Source organism: Lissotriton helveticus, chromosome 11 (genome assembly GCF_964261635.1).
Source record: "Lissotriton helveticus chromosome 11, aLisHel1.1, whole genome shotgun sequence".
NCBI classification, from domain to species: Eukaryota; Metazoa; Chordata; class Amphibia; order Caudata; family Salamandridae; genus Lissotriton; species Lissotriton helveticus.
In genome coordinates, this window is record NC_136072.1 from 809,007,369 (window position 1) to 809,031,628 (window position 24,260).

Below are 24,260 nucleotides of genomic sequence, written 5' to 3' on the forward strand. Positions count from 1 at the left end.
GCAAAGGGCAAGAACAGAAGACCCAGCAACTGACTTGGTGCCAATCTTGCTAGCGTGTCTGCGGACTTCGACAATTGCACCAAAAGACGACTTGTCCTGCAGCTGATTTGTCTACAAAGCCTGGGGGACCTGCCAGCACTTCACCGAGGGATTAAGTGCTCCCATGGAGCAATGGAGCTGCTTCCCTCCACCTTGCAGATACCAAATGACTGAGCTGTGAGGCTCCAAGACCTTAAGAACCCGACACCAGAAAGCACCACTGCACCGTAGCCACCTATCCCGAGCTGAAGTGGGCCAACTGAGTCAACGAGGTCCCCAGACCCTAAGATCACGTTTCCCCACTGTGGACTTAGACGCCGACTGCAGCCTCTGTTTGCAGGCCTCCTCTACTGCGACTGCTCCAGTCGACAAAGACCCAATGCCCTAAAGACACCTCTGCACCCGTCGCCCATGGAAAAGAGGACAAAAGGTGCTCCCAAGTCCCCGAGCATCGTGAGGCCCGAGACCCCCTGTTGGTTAAGCCAGACTGGCCTCCCAGTCAAAACCTGTTGCCTCTTTTCTCAAAGACCGTCCCCATAGACTTCCATTGGGCCTCCGACGCTGTTTTGCACCACTGCACCTGGCCGCCCTAGTGCTGCTGGAGGTAACCTGCTAATGCTGCCTTGGACCTTGCCCCATACTCATCAAATACCGGAGATTGGACTTGTAAGTCTGTGTACTGTACCATGAAGGTCATACTTGTTTTTCCTCCCATGGGATAACATTGCAGCTTCTGAAAAATGCAGTGTCTACTTTTTAAACGTAAAAAGTGTTTCTCTTGAAAAACTTACATACCTGATCATTTTAATTATGGTGACTAAACATATATAAAGATATGTGTTATTTTTATAAATTTGTGTGGATCTCACTATTGAGTCGTGTGCGTTATTTATTGACTATTGTGTGTATTGAATATGCTACTTACCAGTATGCATCTGTTCTTGGCATGTAGGGCTGCTGACATTCATATTTATAGCATAGATCGCCGCCTAGTGTTGGGTCCGGATGATTGCACATTGTTGTCCTGGAAGAGTCTTCGAAGTATCACGAGATAGGTGGCTCCTCCCCTGGACTACAGTGCGCATGGGCATCGACTCCATCCCCAGATTGTTTTTAGCCATTGTGGCAAAGATGGAGTGTAATAGTGTAAGCGATGGGCATGCTAAGAGTAAGTGTTAAAAAGTCTGCAGCCGCTACAGGCGCCGGGGAGGAGGGCGGGCGATATGAATGTCAGCAGCCCTACATGCCAAGAACAGATGCATACTGGTAAGTAGCATATTCAGTTCGAGGCATGTGGGCTGCTGAATTCATATCTATAGCATAAAATACATAGCAGTCCCTCATTAACGGCGGCCGCCTGTGCCAGCTGCAGAAGTCTGAAAAAGCGTTTTAAGAACAGCCTGCCCTACAGCTGCTTGCTGCTTGGAGTGCACATCTACACAGTAGTGTTTAGTAAATGTGTGTGATGTAGACCATGTGGCTGCTCTACAAATGTCTTCCAAAGGGATATTACCAAGGAAAGCCATAGAGGCCCCCAACTTTCGGGTGGAGTGGGCTCTTGGAGGGACCGTTAAAGTGCGCTTAGCCTTGTAATAGCAAATCTGAATGCACTTAACGATCCACCTGGCTATACCTGCCTTGGAAATGGGGTTGCCTTTGTGCTGGGCTGAGAAGCCAACAAAGAGTTGTTGTGTTTTCCTAAAGTCTTTGGTCCTATCGATGTAGTACATCAAGGCTCGTTTGACATCCAGAGTGTGGAGCATTCTTTCGGCAACTGTTTCTGGGTTTTGAAAGAATGCGGGCAGTTCAATGGTCTGATTGACATGGAACTGCGAAACCACTTTAGGAAGAAATTTAGGGTTAGTGCGCAGCACCACCCTGTTGGAGTGAATTTGAATGAATGGCTCCTGTACAGTGAGCGCCTGTAGCTCACTAACACGTCGCAGAGACGTAATGGCAATGAGAAAAGCCACTTTCCATGTCAAGAACTGAATCTCACATGAATGTAGAGGCTCAAAGGGTGGGCCCATCAACCTGGTGAGGACCACATTGAGGTTCCATACAGGAGCCGGCGGGGTCCTGGGAGGGATGACCCGCTTCAGGCCTTCTAGAAAGGCTTTAATGGCAGGCACTCTGAAGACGGAGAGATGCTGCCTGTTCTGGAGATAAGCCGCTATGGCGGATAAGTGTATCCTGATGGAAGCATATGCTAGATTGCATTTGTAAAGATGTAACAAATAGCAGATGATGTTGGGAGTGGATGCGTCTAGCGGGTTGATGTTGTGTGTAGCACAGTAAATGACAAACCGCTTCCATTTTGCTGCATAGCAGGCTCTGGTGGTGGGCTTTCTTGCCTCCCGTATGATATCCATGCATTCAGGAGGCAAGTCAAGGTAGCCAAACTCTAAGACCTCAGGAGCCAGATCGCCAGGTTGAGCTGTTGCGGATCTGGATGCTGAATGTCGCCATGGCTCTGCGTCAAAAGCTTGGGCGTGAGGTGTAGCCTTTGATGCGGTACCACGGCGAGTTCCAGAAACGTGGTGTACCATGGCTGGCGTGCCCACGTTCGAGCAACCAGGATGAGAGTCATCGAGTGTTGCTTTAGCTTTCTTGCCACCAGCGGTATGAGAGGTACTGGGGGAAAAGCGTACGCAAATCTGCCTGACCAGTTCATCCATATCGCATTGCCTTGCGACTGTGGGTGAGGGAACCTGGCGGCAAAGCTTTGGCATTTTGCGTTTTCCCTTGTGGCGAACAGGTCTATCTGTGGATGACCCCACTTCTGGAAGTACGGGCGGAGTACTGATGGATGTATCTCCCACTCGTGCATCTGGTGGCTGTACCTGCTGAGCAGGTCCGCCATCTGATTGTCCGTGCCTGGGAGGTGTTCTGCCATGAGGAAGATGTTCCTTTGAATGGCCCACTTCCACATGCTCTGAGCCAGATGAGACAACTGTGGAGAGTGCGTACCTCCCTGCTTCTGGATGTAGTACATGGCCGTCATGTTGTCCGTCTGGATCAACACGACCTTGTTGCACAGATGTACTTTGAATGCTTTCAGTGCCATGAAGATTGCCATCAGTTCTAGGTAGTTGATGTGCATCTTCTTTTGCTGTATTGTCCATAGTCCCTGCACTGTGTAGTGGAGTACATGAGCTCCCCATCCCTGGAGAGACGCGTCCGCCGTCAGGGTGATCTGTGGGACAGGCTCTTGGAACGGTCGGCCCTTGCAAAGGTTGTGTGGATTCCACCAATGCAGAGAGTTGTATGCCCGACCGGTGACCAACACTAGGTCTTTCAACTGTCCCTGAGCCTGATTCCACTGATGCGCTAAGCATTCCTGGAGCGGACGCATATGTAACCTCGCGTGCGGGACTATGAAAATGCAGGAGGCCATCATGCCTATCAACTGCATGAACACTCTCGCAGGAAGCGAGTGTTGCGGTTGGAACTGTTGGATTAGCGAATGGATGTTGTTGATCCGCGCTGAAGTTGGCTGAGCCGTGGCTGCCAGAGTATTGATCGTTGCACCTAGATATTGCCACACATGGGCTGGCTGAAGGTGCGACTTTGGATAGTTCAGGGAGAACCCCAGAATGTGAAGAAGGTGAATGGTGTGGGACATGTCGGCGGCGCACTGCTGGGCCGACTTTGCCTGAACCAGCCAGTCGTCCAGATAAGGGTAGACATGGATGCGTTGTCTCCTGAGGTGCGCCGCCACTGTCGCTAGACATTTGGTGAACACTCTGGGGGCCGTGGTCACTCCGAAAGGAAGGACTTTGAATTGATAATGCCGATTTTGAATGGTGAATCTGAGGTATTTTTTGTGTGATGGATGGAGTGGAATGTGGAAGTAAGCATCCTTGAGGTCCAAGGTCGCGAGGAAGTCTCCCTGATTGAGGAGCGGAAGAACCTGTTGCAGCGTTAGCATGTGGAAGTGTTCTGAGAGAATGTACTGGTTTAGGGGCCTGAGGTCTAGAATAGGCCTGAGGGACCCGTCCTTCTTTGGGTTTAAGAAGTACAGGGAGTACACCCCTGTGCCTTCCTCCTCCACTGGCACGAGCTCTATAGCGCCCTTTTGCAGCATGACGAGAACCTCCTGCTGCAATAAGTGCAAATGCTCTGTGGACATAGGACGGTGTTTTGGTGGTATGTTGGGTGGAGTGGATGTGAGCTCCAAACAATAGCCGTACTGGATAAGTTTCCTGACCCACCTGTCTGTGGTGATGGTTTTCCAGACTGGCAGGAACCGCTGGAGTCTCCCCCCGACAGGTGTGGAATGGTCGGGGGCAGTGACAGGGCGTCACTGTTTGTTGGAGGCGGAGGAACAGGAGTTGTTGTTGCCCTTGGCGTTGTTGCCCCAATAACCTCCTCTATTTTGTTTGGGGTAAGAGGATTGCGCCCCATCTTTATTGAATTGTGTTTGCTGGGACATCTGGCCTCTGGAAACACCCCTATTGCCTGAGCGACGAAAAGTGCTCCCCCGAAACTGTTGGGATTGGAGAGCTCCCATGGACTTGGCAGTCTCGGTATCCTTTTTCATTTTTTCCAAGGTGGTATCCACCTCAGGACCAAATAATCGGTCAGGGTTAACTGGCTGGTTGAGGATGGTAGTTTGGATCTCACCAACCTAAAATTAACAGAGAGTCAAGAAACAAACAAACAATGTACCCAAATAAAGATGCAAAGGAAATAGTTGTTAAACTATACGAGTTACCATCAGTCTACCATCGAGACCGCCCTTCATCATCTGGGACCTTACATCTCTAGTGGCTATTTGTTAAACCACTATTGCACTGTTTTTATTGATTTAGGAGTGTGAGGGTGTTTATTAAAATTGTTTTCCTGATCACTACCTAATTTTAGAGCTTTTTCTCTTTCTTTTCACAACACACATCTTTTTCACGCACTGCTACTCAGTTCCCAACCAGACACGCCATTCTGTTTCACATCTGCTAACAACATTGTGGTTTTTCCTGTGCCTGGTGTAGTCATCTGCCAGCACAGGTTTTTTACCCTTTAATGTGACAGAATTTATGCATAAGAGATCCCAGATGATGAAGGGCGGTCTCGATGGTAGACTGATGGGAACTCGTATAGTTTAACAACTATTTCCTTTGCATCTTTATTTGGGTACATTGTTTGTTTGTTTCTTGACTCTCTGTTAATTTTAGGTTGGTGTCACTTATGTACAGGGGGCTTAACAGTAGGGTCTATAAACTTACCCCTGGGACCTCCTCTGTGTGTGGTAGTTTGGATCTCAGGCTTAAATCCAGAGATTCTGAGCCATGCCTGTCGTCTTAACATCACACTGGTGTTAATTGCCCTGGCTGCAGTATCAGCAACGTCCAGCGCACACTTTATTGAAGCGTTGGAGATGAGCTTCCCTTCCTGGATAAGCATCTCCGCAGCCTCCTTATATTGGTCTGGGAGATGTTGCAACAGGGTCTCTAGTGTGTCGTAGTGTGCCCTGTCGTAGCGTGCCAAGAGCGCCTGCGTGTTAGAGATACGCCATATATTGGCCGCCTGAGCTGCTACTCTTTTGCCCGATGCTTCTAGCACTTTGGACTCTTTGTCCGGGGGAGGAGCTTCACCAGTGGTTTGCGAATTCGCCCTCTTGCGGGCATTAGAAACGACCAGAGAGTCCAATGGCAACTGGCCCTTGATGTAAGTGGGATCGCCAGGTGCCGGTCGGTATTTCTTTTCAATTCTAGGGTTGACCACCCTTGCCCGTGTGGGCTCTTTGAAAATGTCCGCAGCATGTTTGAGGACCCCTTTCAGCATTGGGAGGGTTTTCACAGTCTTTTCAGCTGCTGAAAAAGTGTCAAAGAGGAAGTCCACCTCCACAGGGTCAGCATGGAGTTCAACGTCGTGGTTCTTAGCCGCCCTTTCAATCAAGGCATTGAATGCCGCAGAATCCTCAGTGGGAGACGTCTTGATATTGTACATCTAAGGGTCGAGGGTGGGTTGCTGATCCCCCTGGTCACCTGTGTCCACCCATGCGTCCTGTTGTGCATCAGGATCAGTGTGGGCCGGGAAGCTGTATTCCTCATCTTGATTCCCAGCATCCTCGGCATCGGAATAAGTTGGCGAGGGCGTGGCAATTCTTTGAGTCCGAGGAGTCAATGGTTCGACCAAGACCGGGGCATCAGAAGCAGGCCTTTTGCGCTTCAGAGGAATGGTATACGACTCCAAAGGTGTCGTTGCCGTAATTTTTCGCTTGTAAAGCGTAAGCTTCCCAGTGTCGGCATCGATTAAACGTTCCGACTGTTCCTCTTGTAATGGTGGTCGATGCGGCAAGCCCCCAGCCGGGAGAGTAGGCGTCGACCCCACAGCACTGTGCGTTTTCGCTTCGGGCGCCGCCCGTGGTGCGAAGGCCTTCGGTGCCACCTTCGGCGGCAACGTGAAGAGGAGTGGCGTCGATGACTTGGAGGTGGGGACCGACTTCTTCGGTGCGGAAGGCGTTTTGGGGTCGTCCGCCGAGGCCTTGTCCCTGATACGCTTGAGGGAGTCCGAGACCTGCTTCGTGAATGAAGCGGACGGTTTCGCCGATACGACAGACGACCTCGGTCCAGCAACGTGGGAAGACTCGATCGTCGATGACTTTGGCTGGTCGGTCCGAGGCTTGCCCGTGTTGGTGTCCTGGGCGACCGCTTTAGGGGCACCAACCTTCGGCTCGATGCCCTTGCCGGTCTTCGGCTCGACGCCCTTTGCGGCCTTTGGTGCCGCGCCCTTGCTCGGCTCGACGTTCGATCCGGATTTCGGCTCGACGCCCTTGCTTGACGGGGTCTGGACGGCCTTTTTGGGCTTCAGCTCGACGCCTTTAGTCTGCTTCGGCTGGACGGATTTCACCGACTTTGCCGGGTCGACAGGCTTCTTTGGCTTGGGCTGTCCCGACACCTCGGAGGACGAGGGTGTCGACGGTGGAATAGGAGGTTTCGGTTTCGATTGTGCCTGAACCACTTTAGGTTGTGCGGACACCGAAGGTTTCACTTTCGGTTTCGATTTCTTCAATGGCGGCTCCGTCGAAGTGTCCGTAGCTGGGCCGGGAGGCGGGGACGTGGATTTTGGTAGAAGGTCTTGGGTAAGGCCGATAGGCGATCCCTCGACCTGAGCCTTTGTAAGTGTTCGAACGGGGCATAGCTCGTCCTCTGAGCTATCTTCCATGGCCCCATAGGCCTCATCGTCGTCTCCTACCTCGTCGACGACTTCTTCTACGGGTAGGCCTTCGACATCCACTTGATCGTCGTAGTCGACTTCTTCCGCTGGAGGTGAAATCTGCAGCTGAACGTCGTGTTCGTCTGCTTCCTCGCTGTCGAAGATGTCCACTGCTGCTGGGGCCGACTGCCGGGCCTCCTTGCGCGCCACGCGCCGAAGCCGAATTGTTTTCTTCGAACGAAACCTGGAACAAGCCATACAGTTGGCTTCATCGTGGTCCGGCGACAGGCACTTGTTGCACACCGGGTGGACGTCGATGTGCGGGTACTTCGATCCGCACACGGGACACTTCTTGAACGGGCTCCGTTCCATGTCGCGTCGTCGAGGGTCTTGCTGCGTCGACTGGGCCTCGAGCTCCAAAGAGTTACGCGACTCCCTGGATGTTGAACTCGGAAGGCGAGTCCTAACAGAACCGGGCACCGAACGCAAACAATACCGACGATAAAGAGAGAAAAAGGCCTTTTGGCCTCGAGAATTATGTCGATTCCGAACTGAGAGAACGAAAGTACATCCGAACCCATTGGCGGAAAAAAACAATCTGGGGATGGAGTCGATGCCCATGCGCACTGTAGTCCAGGGGAGGAGCCACCTATCTCGTGATACTTCGAAGACTCTTCCAGGACAACAATGTGCAATCATCCGGACCCAACACTAGGCGGCGATCTATGCTATAGATATGAATTCAGCAGCCCACATGCCTCGAACATGAAGATATCAAACACTCTTCTCTGATAAGCCCAAGGCTGCTCGTCCACAATACCCCCTAGAAGAGCGCCTTGGGATGGTTAGAGTGAGCCCCTGTCCACTCATAAGGGAGCCCCTGGACTCTCTGCACAATAGATCTCATTTTGAATATATGATATAAAGAGCCAGCTTCCTACACTGACAAACATGGAGTTTTTAGACGTTGTTTGTGCACTAGCAACATTTTTTAAAATCGGCTTGTGTTAGAAATGTTTTAGAACCCTTTTATTGTATAAACTGCCATGATGAACCTTGCTGTAGGCGCCTATGATGTAATAATTATGATCATCTGCGTGTATAGCGGCTTCAAGAGGGTAGAATATGCAAAACAATTGTGCCAGGATATTGGGGGGTTGGGGGGGGGAGAATGGGTTCTTTTACTATTGTTATTTTTATTCTGTGATTGTTTGTATTTATTGTTTTCCAGACATCTGTTTAAACAATCATAATAAAGTACTTCAACTTATTTTAATTTTAAAAAAAGGATTCGTTGAATCTCACTAAATCTGATCTCAGAATCTACAGCCCGCAAGTATGTTATCTTCCACGATAAATGCTGAGCAGTAGATTTGTGTGTTAGGTTAAAATAGAGGCTTCATTAAGAACTCTATTCAGTTCCCATGCTGGGGCTATCCTTACATTGGGAAGAACAAATCTGAATGCACTTCTCATTAATTCCTTAATTATTCTTGATGGGAACAGTGAAAGACAGTCTGACAGTTTCAGATATTGAGAGAGCTATTAGATGCACTCTTCAATTAATATCATAAATATAATCTAGTTAGAGGTTAATAGATAAGGAGGAAACAGGTGTGAAAACCTCTGAGTGTAACTAGACCTTTAGATCTTACACAAACAAGTACTCTTTTTCTATTTTATTCCAAGTGTAGCTTTTTGTGTTAATGAAGGTATGAAGCCTGCCCACCTATACAACCCAGGTGCAACTTGCTGGATGAGCTTTCCATTCTAGGAATGTTTCCATTAACCTTAACAGCACCATATTTACAATGTCTGTTGTCACGATCTATACTATTGTTTCAGGAAGATATGTGTCAGGATCCTAAATACCTTGAAGAAGTGGTTCACAGGCAAGTTACTGAATTGTCTCAATCTCCGCAAGGAAATTTGAACACCAAAGCAACAATCCCAAAACCCCCACAGGTGTCAGCAGTAGTATTTTCAATCTCGAACAACCATATTGAAGCCTAAACACATCCACACAAGCAACGTATCGCTCATATGGATTACATTTGCACTTAATAACTACAACTAGTACAGCACTTAGTGTAGTAGTTCCATCGCCATACCTGCAGGTAGCAAAACTTTTCAGTGCTGACTAAACTGTAGTCGTCATCATTGAGACAACTGTTGAAGATTATTTTCAATAATTTTTTTTTAACTGCAAATTCGGATTCCACAAACAAATATTCTGAGTGTTTTCAAGGACTAAAGCACTTCTGCGGTAGTTGGTGTGAGACTGATGCTTTTTCTGGATATTTCTTAGTTTTTTCTCTCTTCTTGTAATTTTTCTCCCTCATTATGCGGGCGATGAGAAGTCTGAACCTTCACAGTAGACTCAGGGGCTCTCTTTCTGTACTGGAAGATACTGAAATAAAAGCCACACGCTTTTTCAGAGGTTGTGCCTGGTTACCATGCCCCTATAGCAAGTAAAGGGCCAAATGTCTATCTCAGTCCTTCAAAGCCTTTTTAGGGAGACAGATACCTGGAATTGTGATCTGGGTGAAGACACCTCTTGATAAGAGACTCATTTGAAGACTTTTCAGCCATTGTGATACTGCTCTAATTCAACACTCAATTTAAAAATATGCCAATATTGCGAAGGAAAAGCAATCTTTCCAAAAGTAACTGCAAGGCAAGGGTAATAATGAGGATATGTATCCTGTTTGATGCAACATGTATACCATGGACATTGATTTATCAATTCACCTGCTAGATATTGGAATTAGAATTAAGGAGCTTAAAGGGTCTTTGTTTGCTCTCAGCTAGGAATATCTTATACAGCATGTGCCCACTTAGTACTTAACTCCCATTGCAATCTTGTGAACAGATACATGTTTGTCGTTGAGGGTTTGCCCACAAAGAGTCTACTGGGCATGACCTGTCCACATATCACTCCAACAGCAGAGTGAGTGTACCGTATTGCATGATGGTTGCACAATGGAATGTGATTTGAAGCAGTTGTGGGGTAGGTCCTGGGGCTTACTGAACAGCCCTTGTGGACTAGAGATTTTCCAAGGCTGTATGTGAGAGGTGTGTCACATTGAGTGTGCAGGTCTTGCTGTTCTTTGTCTAACCTATGTCAACTGTGCTGTTTAATTCCTCAATTCAGGTTCTACGAGTGAATACTAGCGATCATCAACCTTCAAACACACATGTAACCGAGCCTCCCCTTGCCCCCAACTCTAAACGGTAAAGTGGCCCACGGGCATACTTTTCTAGTGATGATGGCTAATCAGACAGTGTGTCGTGAGAACATGCTCTGCAAGTCCTGACAGCGAACAGATCAAACTAAAATAAGCAAAAAAGGTGATGGATGGAATGGTTGAATTAATCTTAGCCACTGGTAATTACTCAGGCCGCATCCCAGTCCATTGCAAATCAATTTTGACCCAGCTTCAATGGGAATACTCCAGCATGAACTGCCAAGCCAGGTCCTCCTTTAACCAGAACACAAGCAACCCAGGACTGGTTTTGCAGTTGATTTGGCTCATCAGTTGGGTATAGCTTGGTTCCAAAGGTAGAACGTGCACAAGACCCACGTCTGGGCATATCCGTCCCACTTAGGGCGCCAGACTGAAGTATGCAAAAAAAAAAGTGATGGATAGTATGCTTGCATTACTCTCTGCCACTAGCAATTAATTGGGCCACATCCCAGTCTATCATTATTTTGCCCGTCATGCCACCTCAGTTTGGACCCAGACATATGCAAATCATTCTTGAACTGCAGTGGCTGAGATTAATTCAAGCATTCCATCCATCACTTTTTTGTATACTTCAGGGAACAGATCAAAACAAGGGTGGCTTGAGATATTCAGGGTCATGCACGGTGTCAAAATATGGTTTAGCCCACAAAGCGCCAGTTAAAATGTCCAACAGAATCTTGGCATGCAAGAGAGGCCTGTGTACTCTGGAAACAGCCAATGGCTGGCATACAGACCGTACACAATGCCAAATCGACAGAAAACAAACAGCCCAAAGTAAATGGATCACATAGTTGTACCTTCTATATCCTGTTCATTACAAAGGACACCAAACAAATCATGTAACACACATTCAGGCCATGTATGTAGGAAGGCACACAACTTACTTTTCTTTTTCTTAGTTCCGCCCAATGCTGAATGAAGAGCATTAAGGAACCAGGATAGGAAGTCCACACCATCGCCTGGGGACAGAGAAGGAGAAAAGTGTAAAAGCGGAATGGGGGGGAAGAGGACAAGAGAGGAGAGAAAGAGATAAAAAAAGAGAAATAGAGAAAGAGGGAATTTGGATGAAAGCAGTGGCCAGTGAGGAAGGAGAGGAAAAGATTTTTAAAAGAATTTATTATGAGAGTAGCTAATGGAGAAGGCCGAAATTAAAACTGCAAAGGCAAGGCAGGTGAGACAACGACTGCATTGAAAGAGATGCCGCCTAGGTATGCGTCCCCAATGAGGGTGTTTCCCAAATGGCCTAACACCAATGGACTCATGGCTTCGAAGAGATCGAGCATCAGCAAGGGAGAGTAAATCCAGGAAAGTTCTACACTGGGGGGACAGTGTCTGTGTATGAGGACTGATCAGATGAGGACACTAATGATGAAGAAATATTGATAAAATGGGGACCCTAAGATGGTGTATTGTAATAAAGCATTTGTATAAGCTTAATATGCCATGTAGGGTGATGATGCCCTTACCCATACCCTGTATAGGGGGTAGTTTTTGTTTTGAGACTGTATAGAAAATGTTTGAGTTTCTCATGAGGACCATGAGGTCTGGTTATCGTGTTATGGAACGCTGCGCCTGGTGCTGTGATAGGCGTGGGTGTGTGAGAAATGGATGCACAAATCATAATTCTAATAAAGTCTAACAAGGTTAGTCACAGGGGCTGAGGGATGATGTGTGCATGTATATGCAACATGCACCAGCCAGGGATGCTGTTGAATGAGTAAAAGGATACCAAAAGAGCAAGAATGGGAGTTTATGACATAAGCCGTTGACTTGCATCAATGTATATTATTTTAGTTTAAAGGCAGAGATACTGCCTACTGCTGAATATATACATTCCAAGAAGGAAGGAAGGAAGTGGAAAAGCAATCATGGCTGGCAACCTGAGAAGAAACTGCACACACTTCAAAAGGGCCAGATTTGATTCCACCTACTCCTGCTATGATGAAATAAACCAACGTGTTGTGCAAGGGTTCACACCCCAACTCCCTCTCAAGCTCTCGAAAGGTATCAAAAGGCAGCTAAGCCAAAGTTGTGTCACTGGTCACTTTGAGGGTGAAACAAAAAGAAACAGCACTGATGGAAAGGACAATAAAGTTATGATGCACCAAGGGGCACGAATGCAAAGGGCAAACAATATTGTGTGGTACCATTGGACAAAAAACTGATGGGAGAGAACACAAATTGTCACAGCGCATTTTATTTATTTAAGAGGCCACCAATGTGGGTGGGGCACTAATGGGGGTGATGCACCCATCCATAGTGCACATCCAATCCCACCAGGTGAAAGGCACCTCCGATCTTCCCCTCAAAATCCCTAATTCTGTGGCATCCGAACATCAGCAGAGCATCCAGAGACTTATACATTCAGAAGGGGGAAATCCCACCCTGCGAACGTGGCCACCAGGAACTGTCCTTACCTCTGTCAGAAATGCCGAGCTCATACATCTACAGATTGTGCCAAGCACTGTTATAGCCCAAACCTTCCTTAAAACTGGATATTACGGTTTGCACAAACACAAATCTATAAAAAATATATATACCTTGCTTTGTGATCTGGAAGGTCTTCTTACTGCACAGTACCACGGCCTGCAGCATTTCGTGGGGTGAGACATGAGCCTTGAAGTTGCGGGGGTTCCAAAGTTTGCGCATTAGCTCGCCAAATCGTTGCACCAACAAGAACATGATGTCACCAGGTGGTCGCTTAATGGTTCTGTAGTTCTCCTCCTCCAGAAAGTAATTCCGCAGGGGAGGCACATTTGAAAGTGCCTGTCAAGGAAGGAGGGAAACAGTGAGAGGTATAGCAACATTAGCCACAATCCGACAGGTAGAGAGTCCCCCCCCCCTTACTCTCCTTAAACGCTCCTTAAAACTACAATTCAGATAGGGATCCTTCCTATTGAAATAACCTTCAGTTAGAAACCCCCCAAGAATCAAATTATAAGGCACTGACTTTAAAACAATGTTCTAGAAATCAAGGTATTAAAAATAATCAGCGTCAAAGACCAACAGGATAGAACTCATTTCGGACAGACATAACTAAGAAAAAGAACTATATAAAACGTTATAAATAAAAAAATCACCACCATTAGACCCTTACTAAACAAGAGCAGGAATATTTTAGCCAGAAGTTATTGAGTGAATACTACTTTAAACCTATGGGAGAACATACTACTCACTTCATCAATGCTCATTTCCACTTGGTTGGCAATTCTTCAATTACAAGACCTGGTGCTAATATAGAGGTTACTGTTACCCAGAACAAGGATTTGCAGATTCGTATCCTCATTCCTTTCCCTCACGTAGCTCAAGGAGTAGATTCTCAGTGAGCAAACTCAAAGAGATTAACACCCGTTCCGCAAGAACTTGACTGCAAATGGATATACTCGCAGAGTACTCCAAGAACAAAGCCAAGCAACACACTGTGACGACCCTCTGCTGTCACCTAACATCAAAGGAACAACCACATGCGGGTTGTTTACTTCATAAACACAAGACACAAGTCAAGATGGTATGCAGAAATTGGTGGCCCAATAATTTAACACCAAGAGCAGAGTCAGAAGAGTGAGGAATCGGGCTTGTCTTCAAAAGTCATGCACAGGCCGAGCTTGAAATTGTTTGTCATGTCAATCATGCAACAACAATGATATGAAACTATGATAAAGTCTCTTCGAAATGGAAAAAAAATGTTTATTTGTTGAACATGGGAACAGGTTTTACCTTAATACATCGGATAATATCACTGCATCGTGACGTATTTATTACAAGTGATGGTTTTTAAACATGAACTTAGAAACATTCATCCCCTTCTGCCCCCACGACAATGTCATTAGTGAACTAAAAGGCATGTCTGTTGTTAAGTGCACCCTACGTAGCCTAGGTTATATATGGAGCAACATTACAGTTTATTAAATAAAACACAAGAGGTTTTTGTACAGCACACATCCTGAACTCGCATATTTGAAGGTGCCTCCATACAAATAATGAAGAAAAAGGGGACTGAGATAAAATATTCAACTAGAATCACACAGGTTGGCCAAACAGGGAACTCAAGATCGATTCCAGTTTTTCTAGTTTCAAATTGTGCAATTCAGGCACTTGATGTATATCTTGTTCTCCTGTCTTACATAAATGGTTAGTGCTTTTTCTTTAATTTTTGGCGCATGATGTTACAGAGTGGTTGACATGCAGAAGTAGTAAAAAGAAAGCTCAGCTCAGAAAGCTGGGCTCAAGGTTCCATGAGGACCTTGAAATAACCCAAAGTAAGGCATCAGTCCCGAGACATAAGTGGCTCACCCACCTCATTCAGTATGTACTTTACTAATGAATTAGATGCAGAAATAGGCAGAGGGAGGGAAGAGAGAAAAGACATTAAGGCAGGTAGCCAGGCAGCAAAAACAGAAAGGCATAAAGAGACAAAGAGGGAGACTTACAGCTACGTAGCCACATTTGAGCAATGTGGTATCATTGATACTCTACGCATTACTGTCAAAGAGTATTACAGCGTTGTGGGTCTGCTGGTGACCATTCAACATTGCTCAAGGATTAGTACCTAAAACTTTTTAATGATTAAGTGTCACAGCTGCCTATCACATAATCCAAGGAGGCAGATCAAGGAGCATCTGAGCCAGCCTCAACTGAATGTGCTTTCACTCATACAACATGAATAGAACATGCTGCAGACCCTACATTTCTCCCAAGTGGTGTAATTTCAAGTCAATCGCCAGCTTCATAACCAACAAAAACCCACAGCCTACAACATGTGCTATCTTTCACCAAATAAGCTTTTAGTATTCCACCAATCAAGACCTTAACTAGTCAGACCCTTCCACTTGCTTACAAAATGTAGCAGGCCTTACCTGGAGTACGGCGTTTGCATAGTCGTTGGCCTTGATATTATTTAGCCCCACGATTCCCGGAAGGTAGGTAGTGCCATCATATGCCCGGGAAAGCTTCGCTTGTTTGTCTAGGTTTGCTATCAGCTGGCGGGTGAAGGTGGGTTTTAGAACATACTGCGAAGAGACAAACAAGAGTTTCATATACACAAAGCACATAAACAAAGTGGGTACAAAAATATGGTTTAGCTATGGGCTCTTGTACCTAAATGAAGCATTTAGCTGCTTCGGTGAGCTTTGTCTGCGCAATAAAAATTACAAATAAATAACTAAGTACAGAGACAGCAAAAGAACACTAAGCTCAGTGAATGAAAGTAACATAGAAGGATTGTGTCAAGATGGAGTGGAAGACAGGATAAGTTATATACACACCAAGCGGTAAAAAGCAAAGGTTAGTGATATAGTGATGGGCAGTACAAGAAGTGCACTGAGAAAGGACACCTCAATGCACCCAATAAAAATACAAAAAGCAAAAGAGAAATATTTCAAAAGCAATGATGATGCATGCTAAAGAGAAATTGACATAGCTCAGATGTAAGCAGTGCTCAAGATGTAGAGTGGGGAGACAAACAGTTATCTAGGAGATAAATGGCACAGATATGGACACAGCATGAGACATTCTAAAGTAAAACAGACAAGGTTTAGTTGTGGACTCTGCGCAGAAAAAGTGGGAAGAAAGATGCAGTCAGGGCTCAAGTATGCTTTGTGACAGGCACATACCAGGCTCATCAGTGAATAGTGCCGGTGACTTACTGAAGCGAGATTGGCATGGTTTTTCTACAGGCTACCTGTGCCCCAGACTGCAGGGAGCAGAGTCCAGGAAGTGGTAAGGAGACAGACTAGTGCTGTCTCTTCTCAAAACAAAAGTTGTATAAAAAACGAGTTTTCCTTTCTGTGATTACTGTCTTTGCCTGTGGTTGTTACAGTTTAAAATTGTAGTTTAGACCTGCCTGTGATTGCCTATTTTATCATCTGTTTTGTGTTTTAAACATGATTGCTCCCATTTAACGTGTTGAATAGTGGGATTTGAAGTCCAACCTCTGTAGTTTATCCCTCTCATTACTTGATGACAAATCTGTTTTCCCTCCAAATTTCTCCTATGATGTGTGCTAAGACCTGTATGTTAAAACAGTGCACCCCCAGCCACCAATTTGTGTTCACAAGCCAGTAAAACCAGCCCCCTTTCCCCCCCTCCACCCCCCCAGCAACAGGGATAGTCTACATCAGAGGGTGCTTCTGTGAGCTGTTTAAACTGGGTTTACTAGGGCCTGTGCACTTCGTTTTTTGGCCAGCAGAGTGAGTAACGTATTGTTCAAACAGTATTGTTAGATTTCAAGTTAGTGAGGCCTTTACCTGCGGTAGTCCAAAGTGTGGATTCAGCCTGTCTGTCTCCTAGAAGATTCTGAACAGGAAAAAAGATTCCAACTCCCTGGCCAGCAAACCTTGTCTGAGGTGTCTGGGACATTATATGGTCTGCTAGTGGTTGGTACATGTGTACACTGATTGGTGGTTGTATCTGGTGTTTCTATTGGATTAGGGTTAATGTCCTCATTGGTTGGGTATTTGAGGGTTCTTATTGGTTTCTGGGTCTGTGATTCAGTCATTGTAGGGTTGGGACTAGGGTTAGGGTTTCTATTGGAAGTAGGGACCAGGGCTTCCTATGTTATTGGTTGTTGGAAGTAGGGTGGGAATAGGGCTAGGGTTAGACCTGTAATTGGAAGTAGCGACTAGGGCTTCTGGTGTGATTGGCTCCTCGACTAGTTTTGGGACTAAGAGTAGGGTTAGGCTTTGTATTGGAAGTAGGGAGTAGGGCTACCTGTGCCATTGGTTGCTTGGACTTGGGTTGGGACTACTGGTAGGGTTAGGGCCTTTATTGGACGTAGAGATCAGGGTTTTTTAAATGATTGGGTGCTTGGACTAGGGCTAACATTGGCTTTAAGGGCTTGGTCTCCTATTGGTTCTAGATTTTAGGGCTAGTGTTGTGATTGGATAGTGTTAGGGCCAGGGTTCGCATTGGCTGAAGGGATCACCTGATTACTAGGGCTATAAAAGGCCACGCTTAGGGCGTCTGAGCCCGGGTGTCGAGGCGAAGGGCACAGAGGACAAGGGCAGTTGCCTGTTTGAGCCTGTTAAGGGCAGAGAGGACAAGGGCAGTTACCTGTTTGAGCCCGTTCAAGACTGGTCGGGACTAGGGCCAGAAAGGCTACCCATTTTCCCACTCCGCAATACACAGCCCACATCATCCACAAACAGAGCAACACACTCACACCAAAAGGTACACCACGCACAACACTATGCAGATTAATGTACCAGCATGCACCACAAACCCAACCAAACCACATCTACACACCCTACTATCCCAACTACCACACATATCCACCATCACCTACAAACAGTACACAACTCTATCCTATACCACTAACCAATACACTCATCACTAACACCAATCAACACCATACATAACTACAGCCCATTCAGACACACTCTCCATGCTGTAATTACATCTAACAGACCACCTTTTATCATTCATATATAATCATCCTTCCACCAGTTGTCCAACAAACACCCTCCTCTCCCTTCTACCACAATAACACTAACGCACAACACACACACTGCACACCACCACACTTTGTAACTCCTGCAACAAACCAGTTTAAGATAAACACTCTCACCTCTACTTCATTCCCTCCTAAACACAACATACACTCTACTCATAAACACATCACCAACCCCTCTACGTCACAACCTCCTCTCACAAACTATACTATACAACCAAATCCATTGCATGAAACATATACATTAGCAGCCCTTTTCACTACTCCTTCAAAAGCAAAACATATCACACACACCAGCACAACAAGATCTTCAAAGCGCAACACCTCATAATACTTACCATCACAAATTACAACCATATACCCACCTTTCAAACCACACAAAGGAACAAACTCCAATGCCAAGCTTTCACTCTTCCACCACATCTAACACAGCAATACAGCACCTCTCTTCTAACCGCCTCTCATTCATTGGACAATTTAGAACATTACTACATGACCCACATGCTGCACCACCTCCCCTGACTCATACACCTTCCACCTTAAACACACACAAAAAATGTAAGCAACATGCCACACCTCACAACTTTGCTTCCCCATGTCTACTTCACAACAATGTTAGATCACAAAAGCACAACGTTAGACCACAAAAGCAACACAGCACTCCAACTCACTCTCAAACACCATCTCCAACTCATACACACGCAGACCCATCAAAATGCCTTCTTAGCATGCTGGATGAGGAACACGATACAGAACAGCTACACGATTGCTATCCTAATACAGCTAATACCAGCACTAAAAACACACCTGCTACAAACCCACACAATACTGATCACTCTTCTACAAAACAAAGTCCTGCTATCACCAAAGGCCACTCACTAAACTGTCTACTAATAAATGCTCGATCCCTCTCTAAAAACAAGCATCACGACCTTCTCATCGATGCAAAACCATACATACTATTCATAACCGGATCAAGGTTGGGAGAGGATATGGCTCCAGTCCTGCATGAAGCCATTCCTCTAGGCTATCAAATAATCACCCAAAATCGTATAGCCAGTAAAAGGAGGTGGTCTAGCTGTTGTATTCAGGCAAACACTAAAATTGACAACATCTCCATAAAGAATTGTGAGGCTCTTCTAACAAGATGCAATCCTACACCGTCTTCCTCCCGTAACTTCCTGCTCCTTTACAGACCTCTATTTAGCAAGGCAACATTCCCAGAAGCACTTCTAGACACAGTCTCAAACCTGATAACAATACACTCCAACCTATGCGTTCTGGGTGACCTTAACATTTGGTTTGATAAACCCAATATGACCCATCCAAAAACAATAATCACCGGCCTAGACGCATTGAACCTGCATTAGATTGCCCACAATCCGACACACACCGCTGGACATATCCTAGATGTAATTTTTGCTAATACTGAACTAGTTAACTTTCAAACTATAACTCCATTCACAAAGTCAGACCACCACTTGCTTGCTTTCCAACATAAAACAATGCTAAGCGCTCACCTAAAACTACCTTACATCCATCCACCTATTGGCCGTGGAAAAAACTCAATTTGGAACACTTGGAAACACAACTAACATCCAGTACAAATCTGTAAACCATCAATTCTGTTCAAAATCTATATGAGTGGCTACAGGAAGCTTTTGACATCCCGATCCCACTCTAAACCACACAACAGAACAAAAGAAAACAAGCATTTACAATGCAGTGGTCTCGGCATTATTAAAGGTAGAGCTATTGGCATTGCTCATGACATTTTTTTTTTTTAAATCATAAATAAATGGCATTTTCATTTACAATGCCAATAGCTTAATCAATAAATAAATGGCATGGTCATTTACAATGGCAATAGCTTAATCGCTCGCAAATGTGAGACCTATTGCATTTGCACCCATACAGAGCCACACACACAAAGCCACCCACACACACATACAGAGCCACCCACACAGTCATTCACATAGAGCCACCTACACAGAGCCACCCTGAAACACAGTCCTATGTGTCACTAGTATATTCACCCTCCACCCCTCCCTAGGTGAAATTTCCACCAGTCACTACCCAAATAAAGCACAGGACCACTCACCTTTCATCGGAGGTTGGACTATGGATACACTAACAACCTTCCAAAGGACAGCTGCTAACAATGGATCTGCCATGCTTGTGCATCAGCAAGTAAAACTGGGTTGCAAATACTCAGATACCAGCTAATCCTTTACCACACATACCAAGACAACAAGCTAGCAAAGAACACCATGATGGGATTGCCCTGATTTAGGTTGTGTGTATGCTAAGCAAGGTCCACACACACACATTATGGATGTTTTTAGATTCTGGACAGGGTTATTCAGGTGGAGGAGGGTCAGAGGAGGAGGAATGGAAGCCAGCGCTAAGACCCACTACTATAGAAAACAGGACTTAGTTATCGAGCAATCTTCCTGTAATATGCCCACTATGCTGTATGTCATATTTCAACTACTGCTGTTTGTTTAATACATAACAGAATAATAACGTTTTTTTTTGTTTTGTTTTTTAAATGAACCTCCACATGAGGGCATGTCTAGATATAAATCTGAAACCTTTCTTGCACAGATTTCAGCAATAAGGGCAACATGCTATACACACGCTCTTCCATTAACGGCACTTCCACACCTAGTGTGGTAGCCATCGTCAAATGTGCTGTGCTGCATTGTCAGCAGAGTAAAGTGCTAAATAAATGCAACTACAACACAAAAACTTCAGTTCTTATCTCCATCTTCCTATTGGCCATAGAGACTTGTCTCCTGGTGAGCAACACAAGAACGGTGTTGTCAGGAAGTCGCAGACTATTAGATTGGAATATTCTGTCAGAGTGCTCCACTGGGTGAAGGAAATGTGCCCTGCTGACTGACAGTGTTTCAACTGGTGTTTGGTCTTCTGGGAACCAATTTTGGCAGCACATTTTAAGAGATGTCAAGTAAGCTCTGTTGACACTTATGACCTTCCCAGTGTTGCACAGGTTGGCATCCAGCTCTGGAATCCTGAACTGTGCATGAGCTTCCAGGATTCCTTGAAGAGAGAGAGCTGGTGTCTGATGCCTTCACCTGCTACCTAGAAGCAACTAACTGAACATCTTGTGGGAGGAGCTGCATTTGCAATATTTCTATCTTTATTTCGCTACAGAATTACGCATGAATAAAACCTCTGTACAAATAGTTTGTTTTTGATTGGTCAAGAGCACATTTTTGCAAACAGTAGATAGGAGTCAGTATTTTCACTATGCCTCGTAACACTGTAGCAAAGCCCTTGCAAAGCTTCGCAGCAGTCTGTAGAAGGATGGCTGTCATCATGTCAGGTGGCTGGAAATCTGCCTCTAGCATGAATGAGGCGGGATGTTTTTTTTTTTACTGTGTTTGAGATCACATCCTCAACTGGTCCTTTCAGAGAGTTGCGTCATATTTGCTTTTTACATCGATTTTCGTTTCAGCTACTTCCACCTCTCATGTGTCCCAGAGGACCAGTGACGCTGACGTTTGTAGTTATATACCGAGCTGGCGGTATAAAGCGTACCTTACAACCAGCAGGCATTGTCCCGGTTTTACCAAGTGGCTTTAAACGATTCATGCAATCCACATATCTTGACTGCACAACAGGTTTGCTTTCCGTCCACAGGATATTGCTTCTTGTAGGAATGAGCTTGGCTTCACCAGTCCTGATCCCGAGAGGTGTATGCTTGGTTGGTGTAAGTTTGCCACCTTCACAAATCAACCCCTCCAATTTTAACAACATTTGCCACAGGAGTAAAAACTCACTGGGGCAGTTAATGGCTGCTATCTTTGGCCACCTTCTTGAATCAGTGGTTCAGGGTACCTACGCATCACTACAGTCAGGCTTCAAAAGCCGCCACTGTAAATCACAGCTGCTGCTTATGTCACCCCTATATTGAATGCTCAACAGTTGCAGCCACCAATGATGCCCCTCAAAGAGCATTTTGCCCCACGGGCACAAAGACCTGCCTCCACAACTAACAAGCATATGGTCTGCCTAAGAGGCACATTCACTCCCGCGAGTCGATACCTGTGAACAACATATAACAAACCCGTTGTGAATGTCAGCTTTTCAATGAAAATGCCATTGACAAGTAGTATAACACACCACATTACACTGTAGCCCCAGACGGCCTTCCTGACTCCTTCAAGTAATTAAAACATCAGCCTTTTATTCTGTGCCCGATGCGACCTCGTGAGATAATGTGCAGCGAAAACACAGCTCTGCCGCACATCACGACTCCTCTCCTCATGCCCTCTTGGCAGGGCACAGCCAAGAGGACAGAACGGGGTGCAGATGGCACAGGAATGAAAGCAGATGCATGGGTTTCCACTGGCACAGCACACGCATCCATTTTTAATGGACTCCTCGGCTCATCGTTACAAAGCTTAGCGCCGTTCGAACAAGGAGGCAACCTCCCCGACAGAGCCGGCGCCAGAACCGGAGGAGGCTGGGTGGGGTGCAAACCGGGTCTGCTGCCAAAGCCCAGCCGCTTTATCTGCAAAAACTGAAATATTGTAGGCTTTCGGTCTATTTTGGAATAATTCATTTAAAAAACACAAGCTGGTAAAGCTGTTGTGCTCCATTGTTCACACGTCACAACAGTGACAGATCTAAGAATGGATAATTGCCAAGAAATGAAGCGTAAAAATATGCAGTGCAGGAATATACATTGGCAAGGGTGCGGATTTGCAATAAAACACACAGGGCGGCCGGAGTGCAACTCAGGGCTGCACAGAGGAAGCTCGCGGTGCACAAGCACTGGGGGAGGGCAGTTGGGCGCCGTGAACAAGCACCGCGCCGGACAGAGCGCACACAGGCAGAGGCAGGCAAAAACGTACCTGGAATGGCAGAAAAAGCACTGGGGGAGGGCAGTTGGGCGCCGTGAACGAGCGGCACATCGTCACCCAACGACCCCTCTCCGGAGCGGGACGGAGGAGAGCTGCGGGCGGAGGGAGGGGGGGGGGAGCCGGAAAGAGGAGCGCTGCGGAGGGGGGGGGGAGCCGGACAGAGGAGAGCTGCGGGCGGAGGGAGGGGGGGGGAACGGGACGGAGGAGAGCTGCGGGCGGAGGAGAGCCGGACAGAGGAGAGCTGCGGAGGGAGGGGTTGGGGGAGCCGGACAGAGGAGAGCTGCGGAGGGAGGGGGGGAGCCGGACAGAGGAGAGCTGCGGGCGGAGGGAGGGGGGGAGCGGGACAGAGGAGAGCTGCGGAGGGGGGGGGGGCGAGCAGAGCAGCTCTGGAAACCACCACCGTCTTTCTCCGAGGCAAAGCAGAAATGCCTCGGAGAAAGCATGGTAATTTTCGCATTCGGGGGCGTGTGTTTTGTTGTTCTGAGTGACGGGTGACATCACTGGCAAAAGAACAGCAAAATGTATGCCCCCAAATCCGAAAAAGACGGAGCCTATTCGGAGGGACAGCTCTCTCCTCCAATGGCTGGCCTCCATTTAGGAAGTCAGCCAAAGGAAGAGAGGAAAAAACAGAGGCGGGACAAATAGTCTACACTAAGCAACATTAAATCTCGGTACTTCCGGTTCTGCCTTCGGCAGACCGGATATTACCTCGACCTAAAAAGCACCTTGGAGAAACATAGAAATAAAAGACATAAAACAACAAATTAGAAAGCTGCAACGTACCTGGCTCAAAACAAACGCCAAACTTCACCTACAGAAAATTAACAGATTATAAAAGTCGGCTATCAAAAAAGCTAAGAAAAGGTACTATTCAGACAGTATTCAAAACGCTAAATGTGCAAATAAAGAATTCTATAAAATACTCAATGAATTTCGTAAACCAAATTGCCTAGAAGGAACTCATCCTGTTACTCAAAATTTGACAGACAAACTGGCAAATCATTACACGGATAAAGCAGACACCTTGGACTCTTACTTAAAACAGAAACAAAGCACCAGCACTAACCTTTGTACAAAACAACAATACAAGAACGTTTTAATCAAGCCTCTCCGTTCCTTCCAACACATCTCACACGATTAATTTATGAACCTAGTCAAAGCAAGCAGGCCTGCCGGAAGCCCTTCTGACCTCTGTCCGCCACAAACTTTCAAGACAATTGTTTTAACAACCTCTGCTGCCACTCCGTTAAGAAGAAGAATCAACGATTCCTTAACTACTGGAATATTTCCAGAAGAACTCAAAAAGTCATACATACGCCCTTTACTGAAGAAAACAAACTTGGACCCGCTGAACCCTGATAACTACAGACCCATTACAGAGGTTACAAATGAACCTTTCCTGGGCAAACTGATAGAAAGAGCAGTGTTCACCCAGATATCCCAATTAATTGAAGAGAATGACATACTTTCAGACTT

General features: G+C 46.2%; 1 protein-coding gene across 1 annotated transcript in view; it reads right to left on the minus strand.

Annotated features, from left to right (window-relative positions):
- The window catches only part of USP39 (ubiquitin specific peptidase 39), a 166,437-nt gene that overhangs the window by 28,873 nt on the left and 113,304 nt on the right, over nucleotides 1-24,260 (minus strand). The window contains exons 5-7 of the mRNA XM_078666873.1: nucleotides 15,302-15,454; nucleotides 12,986-13,211; nucleotides 11,330-11,404 (exon numbers count right to left, since the gene is read on the minus strand). Of these exons, the coding sequence (XP_078522999.1) occupies nucleotides 11,330-11,404; nucleotides 12,986-13,211; nucleotides 15,302-15,454 (454 nt within the window). The remainder of the gene's footprint in view (nucleotides 1-11,329; nucleotides 11,405-12,985; nucleotides 13,212-15,301; nucleotides 15,455-24,260) is intronic.